The sequence below is a fragment of the Stegodyphus dumicola genome, chromosome 2 (assembly GCF_044657685.1).
Source record: "Stegodyphus dumicola isolate Sdum_Otavi_A_Nest chromosome 2, ASM4465768v1".
Taxonomy (NCBI): domain Eukaryota; kingdom Metazoa; phylum Arthropoda; class Arachnida; order Araneae; family Eresidae; genus Stegodyphus; species Stegodyphus dumicola.
The window spans coordinates 70,890,087-70,902,560 of NC_140769.1; the positions used below are offsets into that span (position 1 = coordinate 70,890,087).

Here is a 12,474-nt window from a genome sequence, read left to right on the forward strand (position 1 = left end):
ACACAGCAATTTTCTCTATTCAATATTCAAAATATGAGACGTCAGAGAATGTGATAATTCGGAATACATAAGCTGAAAATCGAATTTTAATTTTTAAAAGGTCACTGATAATTCCTAACGTGTTTCTTAAAGAGCCACACATAAGGTTATGAGAATAATTTAGAGAAAACCGAATTCGACGTTTGGCAACAATATTTTGTTTTGCTCTTTTAAAATGTGTACAAATGTGTCTTGTTTAACCATGTGCTTTTTGTAATGTTTATCAAGCTATTAAATATCTCACATTATATATTTATTAACCATTAAAATAATTGTATATTATTTATTATCCATTCAAATAATTGTGGCAAACTGCAAGAATAAATTTATTCAAACTGCAAGAATTAAAAAGTTTACCGTAAGTTTTCTGATACCGTAAGTTAATTTTTTGTATATTATAATCGGGATAAATATTTAAATTGATTCATTTACTTGATAACTGCTTGTTGTAGCGATACGTGCAAAGTTGTGCCGGAAGATATATTTCTCTGATTATTAAGACGGACATTCTTGCTCATGTAAATATTTGTAAAATGAGAGGTCTCGCCTAATAATTCGGGAAAAATTACAATTCTAAGATGCATTACCGCTAAGGAGGTGTTTATGCGGGCGGGCTAAAAACAAGATTTATTGTAATCAAAAGAAAGCGGCAGATAGGTAAATAGATGACGTCTAACCAAACATTCATAAGTAGCCAATTTGTTTTTTAGTTATTTTGCCGTTTAAGTATTAGCGATCCTAGGAACTTTGATTTTCACAGTGGTGATAACTTGACAGTAAATGTTTGCCTTCCTAATCCAATCATACTGTGAACTTTCACTGTGTAGTGTACCCCACCAATGCCCATCAAACACATTTCTCTAATGTGAAGATAAACAATATATCTTTCGCACTTCCTCCTGCATGAGTGATAAAGACTGCTGAATCTGAATTCGAACCTAGTTTAGTTTTCCTTATGTGTAACGTGAATATGAGCCAGTTTTTCATACAAAGTTCTCAATGACATCCTCCCTGTTAGGCAGACAATGTTTGTATGTTTTGCCATATTCAAATAACCTAACCTCTGAAGTATTGCTCAGAACTATTTCATTAAGTTTGATGTGTTATGGGTTTCTTATTCTCTTAGATTAGATAGATTTCTTATTCTCTTAGATTAGATAGATTTCTTATTCTCTTAGACGCATCTCTGAGATTTTTAAAATAACTATGTAGACGCTGTCAGCTGTTCTCAGAATCGTGGAATATTCCTGAAGAGAATATTCTTATTACCATGCAATGAAATTATACATCACTTAAGAAATGTGTTGTGAAATTTCACATTAGAAACTGAAAAGAGAAGATATAAAGGAAAGTAGGAAATGGATTTGTAGGTAGCTTGATCTCTCTTATAACAACTGTAAGAGTTACACGTTGTTGTCAACATTAATCAGATTTTAATGAGAATTACATATGTTGTTAAAATTATCCCAAAATGAAACAATTATTTTTAGGAATGTGCATTATTGAACTAGAGAGAAACAACCAAAATCCCTGTAAGATTATAACCAGTATCCAAATTGCCACCAGAGTTACCTTGGCACTGACCCAAGTTTCTGATATGGTGGTTCATATGGTGGACAAGTATGTTACTAGTACATTTTTGTGCAAATTTTCCTGTATATTAAAAGGAGAAAATAAAATTGCCTGTGTGTGAGAAAATCAGTCCATTTAAATACTTTTTTTCTCAAGTTTGTTGAATAAGTCCTATAAAAGATTACTGGTCCTGAAGTTCTAATCATTTTCGTAACTTTTCACATACCATTTGTATGCTAAGTGTTGCAGCTGTTTTGTGGGTGCTTTTTTTTTTTCAAAGCAGACTATATATAAAATATAACAAAACACAATAGCTGCTTTAAAAAAAATAATTGGCAACCTCAAAAGTAACATTCTAAATTTGGTGATCTTCCCTAAATTCATCTGTTCTCCCAAATTTGAGATTTTTCGACATTATGTAACTAACTGTGCTTGAAAAGGGTAACCAAAACTAATAACTAACCAATCATAGCTCATTTCTAGAATCACATCTACTCTGGTATAAAAAAAAAACCTGGCAGTTAATTGCATCACTTTTTCCTTGCTTCCCCTTCTAAACTGCCTGCGTCTTAATTTTTTAGAATAAATGTATGTAGAAATTTACCATGTTTAATTATCATTAAATAAGTGTCTGCCAAATTAGTTCCATATGTGTGAAAATAAGGACTAGAAATTCATGTTTTATTATCTGTATATTATTATGTTTATTTGTGTGCCTTAACCACAGCCATAAACCCATTAACATAAGAAAAGGATGAATTTATATTATATTAATCCGCATAATGAATACCTCTTAATCATCATATAAAATTCTTACCTTGATGCTTATAAGAAAAATATATTAACTTAAGTTTTATAAAGGAACATTTTAAAATGAATAAATTTATGCTAATGTCTATGTAACATTATGTCTTTGATTCATTGCTTTTCAGAAAAGTTGACATTTATACAGTCAAAAGTCGTTAATCCGGACTCGTCGGGACTTCGGCGATTCCGGATTATCGATTTTTCTGGATTATAGATCATCAATTTAAATCTGGTAAGATGGCATGCAGAAATTCTAAAATTAAAAATATGAAACCTTAATTTATGAAATAAAGAACAATTATAATCTAAAGGGTATCAAAATTTACAAAAAAAAAAAAAAAAGCTTAATATTTATTTGTTTACTTTATTAAACATTTCTTCATCATCATATTAAACATCAAAATTTACAAAAAAAAAAAAAAAAAAGCTTAATATTTATTTGTTTACTTTATTAAACATTTCTTTCAATGTAAGTTGTTTTAAGTTGCTTCGTTTTATGTGATAATACTTTCTCTTTAATTCTATAAACAGACACAATTTCTTGTTCAGTTACAAAGTTACGCTGTTCAAGTCCCGTTAATTGTTGTGCCAAGAATACCGACTAACTTGTCAATCGAAATTTTTTCGTTTTCACTAACCTCTCTGTCACATTCTTCATGTCTTTATCCATTTTTTGCAGCAATTTCACTTTTTGCTTGATGGACATAGAAACATACTTTCGTTTTGTACGATCCTTTGGGAGCTCCAGAATCGGAAATTCTATTTGACATAATCGAAAGTTCAAGTTTACTTTTATAAAATTGCTCTTACAGCCTGCAAAAAATAATAAACCGGATCCAATCCGAAGATTAAGGAACAACGCAATCATCAACATTAACTGAAATAGATAATTAGATAATTTTAGATTATATTGTCCGTTATACATAAAATGCGCACGCGAAAATGTATTCTGCGATTGCGCACATGCACATGCGCAGTGGTAAAAGGTCTTATGCGCACGCGTAAACGCCTATGCGCATGTGTCAACGCAGCGCATGCGCAGAAAGTTTTTAGCTTTGAGGTCCGGATTATGGGGGTCCGAATTATCGACTTTTGACTGTATTGTGAATTTAAAACTGAACTTTTATCCCTTTTGAAATGTATAAAAATGTGTTGAAGATTTGTAATCATTTTTAATTATAGTCTTTGATATTGATAAATATTATCATCTTCAATGTATCATTCATTTGCAGATTTTTGAAAACAATGAGAACTGTACTACCTGAAATTCTAGCTAAACTTCAAAAGAATCCAAAGAATATCAGACATATTTGCATTTTAGCTCATGTTGATCATGGTAAGTAATACTTTGTAAATTTATCATTTTTTTATATGATTTTGTATAAAATGTAAATCAAGGTATGAATTTTATGAATTAGGTTCACATAATAAATGAGGGGTAAAAATATATTTACGGTTGTTCCTTGGCAAAAATTGGTGATTTTTAGCAGTACATGGACACCGAGTTTGTGCAGTGTAAAAATCGCCGCTACAAAAAGCCAAGATAATAAGTCGAAAAATTGCACAAACTCGGTATCCATATACACAGTGACCTATTTTCACTTTAAAAAACATCAGAGAATTGTACAAACTTGGCATTTTGCACTCCCTTGACTTTGTCCATGTCTACATCGATCTATTTTCATTTAAAAAGTCAACAGAGCAGCCTATTCTCAAGCCAAGCAAAAAATGGTACAACTCTAATATACGCCCTAATTTCACCAAATGTGGCGATATGTGTTCTGCGCTGGTTTTTGGCACGATTACGTGTTCTATGGCAACCCTGTTGACGTTGAAAAATCTTTCGCTGGAGCTCGTTGATTCGCCTCTGTGTCTGAGAAGATGGGAGGGAAAGATAAAATGGTAGTTGTTGAATTGAAGTTCGGCAAAAGGAAATATCATTGGGGCTATCCTGTTGAGGGGTAGTGGGTATTTGGAAGTGTGGAAAGAGGGTCTGGGAGATTATTTTTAATGGCAGTGCATGATAGAAGTACGGATTTGTGATTTTATTTATTTGTGAACCATAGTATAAATTTTCTGGATTGTGTGTCTGGCTGTCATGTAAATACGATAGTGATTACGTGGTGACATGTTAAAGGCGGTATGAAATTTATATTTCTGCTATTCGAAAACGCATTAATTCATGCTAAGTGCATTTTATTTAATCCTTGTTCTTATTTTGTAGAATGTTATGTTCATTGGTTCTTTAGTATGAATTTCTGTCGTTATTGTTGTTTTTTTAAATTGTTTGAAATTTATTTTAGTTTATTTTGTTGTTTAGTGTCTAGACTGTGCAATTTGTAGATGTTTTTTAAAGTTGAAACAGAATGCTGTGTACATGGTATTATTTGAAATTTATTGTTGTTATGTTATTTTATTAAAGCGAGGAGTGCGTAGATCGTAGATTCCTTCCTTGCCTAAATTGTGCAATTCGTAGAATTTTTTTTAAGTTTAAACAGGATGCTGTGTACATGGTATTCTTTGGAATTTATTGTTGTTATGTTAATTTATTAAAGCGAGGTGTGCGTAGTTTGTAGATTCGTTCGTTGCCTACATTGTGCCATTCGTACATGTCGCCGTGTACATGGATTCTTGTCAAATATTTTTGGTTAGAAACTTTACGTTTTTGCTATATAAATTTTTTGTTTTTGTTTCGGATTTTTAGCTAAATTGTATGTTGAAAGCGTAGTTTATGCATGTGCGAAAACCGCGTTTTTGGAGACATTTTAGGCTAAAAGTTCAAAATGTAGACAAAAAATTTAGATAGTAATATGGCAGCATGAAGTTTCTCGCCAAAAATATTTGTCGCGAAATTTGGCGACTTGAGGGTGCATATCAGATTAGTTCCCAAAAAATATACTACATTTTAAATCAAAAAATGAAATAACAAAAATAAGCAGTATAATTATTAGATACCATCTATTTTAATCAAGAGGCAAATCATCATAATTATTCTGTATCACCTTTACAAATTTAGACTATGTTAGAGAAAATTCTAGAGAAATCTTCTGTTTGTAACTTAGAAAGTGAACTGTCTGATAACTGTGTATAGAAAGATTCTTCCTATCTGATCAGGGCCGTCTTAAGGAATTCGGCACCCATGGGCTACTAAAAATAATGCGCCCTTCTTCCTAAGAAAATACACAGAATGGCAAATGGGAGTCGGAAAAGTTATACAAAACAAAAGTGTCAGAACTAGAAAAAAACTATTTATTACTTTTATAATAAACTGTTATCTTTATTGTAACTTTTCTTTAAAGTCACTTATTTAAAAGATGGGTATAAATGTTTACCCAGATTTGAGGGGATTATCTCAATAATGACAGTTCCGATCAGGTTTTAGTCTAATCCTTAGAACTTGATCGGAACTATTATATGATTCTCCATCAGTGCATAACATAAACAAAAATAAAATTTAATTAAATAAAAATCCATTTAAGAACAAAAACACACCTTAATCTAAACAAATGTAACTTATATATTTACTTTCCTAGCTTTTTCTTTGGCAAACTGATCAATAATATCACTAGTATTTAAATTTTCAAATAAATCTCTTTCAATAGACAAAATACTTAAATCATTGAGTTTACTCTGTCCCAAAGAAGATCGTAAGTAATTTTTTATTCTTTTGATTGCTGAAAATGATCTTTCGCCACTGCAGTTTGTTGTGGCGATACTTAAAAATATGCGCAGTGCTGTGGTTACGTTTGGAAATGTAGATTCAATTTTTAACTCGATTATTGTCTTTAAACTTAGTTCTGCGATAGATATATTTTCGGTATTTTCCAATAAATTCACATGTTTAAAATGTAGGCATTCTTCAATAAAGTTGTTTTCTAAATCATTCTGATATGTTTCGCACAACTTTGCAGCATTATTTCTAATTATGTCTTCATTTATATTTTTTAAATTAACTAGAAACCCAAATGTTGAATAAATGTCAACATATGCACATTTTCTCTTTTGTACTTCTTCTAGAATTTTATCAATAATAGCATAATATGTTTTTATGCGGAATTCGTCATTTGCATCAAGTTGCACTTCTTCCGACGTATTTTCGTCGAACTGTCTTTTTCTTTTCCGTAACAGTTTGTATTCATAACAGCCAGATAATTTTATACCTTCTGATTTGTAAAGGTTAAACGAATCTATATTTTGTTTCGATTGTACAAATTTTTCTAAAGAAGCATATAATGAAACAATGCATTCAATTGTAATATCAACTTTTTGAAGCGATGTATTAGTTTTATCGATGGTTTCCAATATTTCACTCCAAAATGCTATCATAATAGCAGTTTCCAATGAGTTGAACTCATTTAACAACCCCTGGGCTTCAACTTTTGTTGCAGGCTTTTGAAAATTATCTTCGTAAAGTTTAGTTAAAGCATTTTTAAAATTTTTATAGCCCAAAACCACTACTTTCACTGAATCAGCTCTTGCTGACCAACGAGTGTCGCTTAATTTTTTGGGAACTTTATTTTTTGCTGTTAGCGTATTTTTTAAAATTTCCCATCTTGATGTTGATGCGGCAAAGAAATTGTATAAGTTTTGTAGAAACAAAAACAATTTAGTTGCTTGTATGCAGCATTCAGCTGCCGATTGTCCAATTAAATTTAAAGAATGTGCCGCACAGGGCACGTAAATGGCAAGATTATTTCTACATTTAATGCGTGCTTGGAGGCCGTTATATATACCCGACATATTAGAGGCATTATCATAAGATTGTCCTCTACAATCTTCCAAACTAATATCTAAATCAGATAATAGCTTTAAATTACAGTCTTGCATTTCTGAGCTCTTATGGCCAGTATTCTCCAAAAATTTTAAAAACATTTCAACGGGTGTTCCATTTTTATTGACATATCTTACGACAATGGTTAATTGATCCATATGTGAAATATCGAGCGTCGAATCTACTATAATAGAGTAATATTTTGCCTCTTTTATTTCCGTGATAGTAAAACATCTAACATTTCTGCCCAATATTTTTAGAAACTCATCACAAATATTTGCAGATAAATAAGAAATATTCCCAGTACCTTTATTTGCAAAATTAAATATATGTTGTTGCAAAATAGGGTCAAATTTTGCTAAAAGTTCTAAGCACCCTAAATAATTCCCATTATGTTTATCACCAATAGTTTGATTTTCTCCCCTAAAAGCCAAACCCCTTGAACTTAAAAATTTTATGACTTCGATGATACGTTCTAAAATATTTTTCCAGTAATTCGTATTTTTTTTCATTGATATAATAGAATAATTTTTGAAATATTCCCATTTTTCTGTAGATCTGCTCACAATTATACGGGTGTTTTCTTTATGAAGGGCTGAATTTTCATGGTCCGAAATTTTTTCACTGTGTTTCCAATCGTTAACACCTGCACTAAATGGATTATTGGCACTACCAAACAGTTTGCAAGGGATGCAATATACTTTGAAGTATTTGAGAATAAAAGCCAGTTTCTTTTTTGTTGTTTTCCGTTTTGTAAACGTCTATATCATTTTTGTAGCATACCTGCTCTGTGATTTGTAGACCACTTTAGATGCAGAAAAGTCTAGTTCTTGAATATCTACCTCTACGTTAGATATGTTCTTCATTATATCTATAATTTTATCTTCGCTTAATCTTCCCCATAATGCTGGATCAGTATAATTAACACTCAACATATTACTAAGTTCATCTTCATCTAAATATTCTCTTTCTTGATCTTCTGGCTGTGGCTGTTCCATATTTTGTTGTTTCTGGTCCTCTTCTTTTTCTTTCACATTTGATTGCTGGGCATTATTGTCATACTGTTGTTGATTTTTTTCTTTTCCCTCTTTGTGTTGCTCATTCTCTGTAATATCCATAGAAAGTGTTTCCCCTTTTTTAAAGAAATTTGTTAATGTAGGCATTTTTTTCCAAGAGAGCGTTTTGCCTCGCCTCTTTCTCTTCTTTTAATTTACGGTTGGCGGAACCAGATAATTTTTTTCGTTTATGTTCCATGGTTAGTCTTCCTACATAATGGAATAAAAAATTGTTATAAAATTGTTAAATATGTATATATCATTATTAATTAATTTTTAGCTAACATATACACTAGTGGACAAAAAAAACGCATAATCAAAAAAATGGCATTTAGCAAGATAATATTTATTAATTTTAAAAGGTTAAAAAATAAATTGGTTTTTTTTCTCATTTTATATTTAAAAATATATTTACTTTAAGGTATAAAGAAATTAGGTAGTATATTGAACGGTTTATAAAAATCAAAGTGGACAAAAAAATGCATATTGTTTAATTAATACCTTGTATGCCCGCCCTTTGCTTTATAAAGTGCTTCAGCTCGATCTGGCATACTTTTGACCAACTTTTTGCAGAAATCCTGATCAATCCTGTCCCATTCTTCATGCGTTATCCTTTTTAACTCATCAATGGTTTTTGGCTGTCTTTCCCTTATTCTTGTTTTCAGGTGAGTCCAGAGATGTTCTGTTGGATTCATATCTGGTGATTGGGATGGCCAGCTTAGCACAATAATCTTCTTATCTCTGAAATATTCTCTTGAATGCATTGAACGATGCTTTGGATCGTTATCTTGTTGGAATTCATATCCATTAAGACCCATTTTTGAAGCTGACAATGCAAGACAAGAGTCGATTATCCTAGTATATTTAAGGGAATCCATATTTCCCTCAATGATCGTTAACATTCCAGTGCCATTAGAGCTAAAACAACCCCAAACCATAATATGCCCTCTGCCATGTTTAACAGCTTTAAATTTAGGCTTTAAATTTTTCAAATTATATCTTTCCCCTACCTTACGACGCACATATCTTCGTCCATCTGATCCAAACAAGTTTATCTTGGTCTCATCTGACCAGATTATGCTATTCTAATGCTCTTGAGTGTAATAAACCCATTTCTTAGCATGCTCATATCTGCTTAAAACATTTTCAGGACTTAAATATGGTTTAGAACAGGCAACTCTGCCAGGCAAACCTATAAAACACAATCACGACGAATTGTTCTAGATGAAACACATTTTCTTTTTCTGTCATTTAATATATTTTTCAATTTATTTGATCCTAATTTAGGATCTTTTGAGATATTTTGCTTCAAAAAAGTTAAATCACCTGATGACAGTGACAACTTTCGGCCAGATCCCGGTTTTCGAGATGAAGACCCTCTTATAATATATTTTTTAACAATTCTGGAAAATGTTGATTGATTTACGGAGTATTTTTTTGCTAACTCCATTTGGCTCATTCCAGACTACAATTTGAGCCTTCTCTTCAATTGATAATTGCTTTGACATGGATGCACTGAATCATAGAATATTTTTGTTTTTTGGTGGGAAAAGGCAATTTTTTTCAATATGCATTTTTTTTTTTTTTTTTTTTTTTTTTTGTTCACTTTGATTTTTATAAACCGTTCAATATACTACCTAATTTCTTTATACCCTAAAGTAAATATATTTTTAAATATAAAATGAGAAAAAAAACAATTTATTTTTTAACCTTTTAAAATTAATAAATATTATCTTGCTAAATGCCATTTTTTTTATTATGCGTTTTTTTTTTTTTTTTTCCACTAGTGTATGTAAAAGGAAAAGCACTTATCTTAGGAAGGTAATAATATAATTTAATAATTTCCACTTAATTTTCAATTTTTAATTCAGCTTATTCAGTCGACAAATACTAAAATTATATCAATTTTACTTTTGTCGTGCAATCTATATTAAGGTACGCATCAGTGACCCCTTTATGTTCCTATCTTTTATCAGGATTGTTAAAATAATACAATTTACGTTTAGATAAATGAATATGCCCTGGCGACGCGGTGAGTATACGTAGGTGGTCTTATATTAAATCCAGTTCAAATGCGACTGAAACAAAAGTACGATCGGTAGGGTGTTACTCCTATTTCGCGTTGCCCTTCCCTATCTATAGTTTTTCAGCACATTTGGAAGAAATAAAAATCAGTTTAATATTTTAAGAAGTATTTTAATTTAAAAATAAGTAAAAACTAATAAAATGAAAAATAAATTTTTACTATATCGCAAATAAAAAATTGCCGCCTCAGAAGGCTTGCGCCCTGGGGCTATAGCCCATTTAGCCCTGTGGTTAGGGCGGCACTGTATCTGATAATGAAAAATATTTAAAAAATTACTTTATCAGTATTAAAAATGTTCCTCAAAAGCAATCAAAAGGGCTTTAGTTAGTATCCTATATGCTCATTTTTTAAATAAAAGTGAGATTTTGTATAAAATGTAAGTCAATGAATGTATTTCTATGAATTATGTTCACAGAATAAGTGAGGTTTAAGTTATTAAATTTCTCCATATTTTATGTAATGTTCTGAGTTTTTCCAATTCTGAAGGAGAACTTACAAAAGGCAAATGTAGAGAAGGAAGCCAACTTAAATTCAGCAGAATGATTATTTTAGATACAGTCTGTTTTAATCAATGAGAAAACCATCATAATTATTCTGTATCACTTTTACAAATTTACACTCTGTGTTGGAGAAAATTCGGGAGAAATCTTCTGTTTGTAACTTAGAAATTAAACTGTCTGATAACTGTAGAGAGCAAGTATCTTTCCATCTAATAGTGAAAAACGTTTAAAAAATTGTGAATAATATAAGTAGTGTTCTTTGAAAACAATCTAAAGTGCTTTAGTTATTATGCTCATTTTTTTAAAAATCATGAAACTGTTCATAAGATCAAACTGCACTTTTTTCTTTTTACTTCTTTTAATAGAATTTATGGTCCAGCCTTAAGTAAATCTTCACCAAGTTTTATTTTTAGTGAACTACTGTCTATCAGTGAGAGCTATGTAAAGGCAATAAGTACTGTAGCAAATTTAGCATAACGCAGGGTGCACCACTTGGAGGCCTGCTATGTTACGTACCTCAGGGTGCTTTTTTAGACTCATTTTATTGGGCTGCTTGTCAACTAATGGCAGAAATGCCGAAGATGGGCATAGGAGTAAAAAAAGAAACAATATTGGTGAACTATTTATCATTTGTTATCAGAGTATGATTAAATATATTTTGATCAAGCTAAGAAAACTTCAGAAATTTATCTTAAATGGCATGAATTATATTTTTAGAGAAGAATTTAACAGCTTTTAGTACTAATCATTATTTCTCAACCATTCATTTGATTTTCTTTCCCAGAATTTATCTGAAGAATGTCATTTGGTGAATACAGTTCTTTTAAGCCTTCTACCGTTATCAGAATCTGTGAATCTGAATGATTTTAATTTGGCATTTGATCATAGCTGATGTCATTATTAGTGCTGCTAATATGACCACACTGGGCAGCAGAATTTTTTTAATTTATGGAGACACTGGGCAGCAGAATTTTTTTAATTTATGGAGACACTGGGCAGCAGAATTTTTTTAATTTATGGAGACACTGGGCAGCAGAATTTAAGATTGTCAGAAGACTGCACTAAGTGACAAGAAACTTATTGCCAGTCCAACATCCTTCTTGTTCTGCCTAAAGTATTTGAAAATCTTTCCATAGGTTTTCCTTTTCTTCCTATTTTGTTCTTTTTGTGGTTCTAATAGTAGAGGTTTTTTTTCTTTATTTTTTTTTAACATGTGTTTAATTCATTTGTTTAGGTTCAAAGTTTTCCACAGTTCAGAATATGCTATTTATTTTCATTTTTTTCTTCTGAGAAAGGAGGAAGAAACATTTTATAAGAAATAAGAGAACTACTCGGATATGCGCCCTCAAGTCGCCAAATTTCTCGCCAAACATTTTTGGCAAGAAACTTCACGCTGCCATATTACTATCTAAATTTTTTTAATACATTTCGAACTTTAAGCCTAAAATGTCTCCAAAAACGCGGTTTTCGCACATGCAAAAACTACGTTTTGAACACACGATTTAAGCTAAAAATCCGAAACAAAAACAAAAAATTTAGAGAGCAAAAACGTAAAGGTTCTAACCAAAAATATTTGACAAGAATCCATGTACACAGCAACATGTTTTAACTTTAAAAAAAATCTACAAATGGCACAATGTAGGC

The 12,474-nt window shown here is 31.0% G+C and overlaps 1 protein-coding gene across 2 annotated transcripts in view; it reads left to right on the forward strand.

Moving 5' to 3' along the window:
* The first annotated feature begins 213 nt into the window (after positions 1–213).
* Positions 214–12,474, forward strand: part of LOC118187713 (elongation factor-like GTPase 1) — a 352,553-nt gene continuing 340,292 nt past the window's right edge. The window contains exons 1-2 of one of the 2 annotated variants that reach the window (XM_085810767.1): positions 214–414; positions 3,651–3,754. In XM_085810767.1, coding sequence (XP_085666893.1) covers positions 3,664–3,754 — 91 coding nt within the window. In that variant the 5' untranslated portion in view covers positions 214–414; positions 3,651–3,663. The remainder of the gene's footprint in view (positions 415–3,650; positions 3,755–12,474) is intronic. The other variant, XM_085810768.1, reaches the window with a different exon arrangement.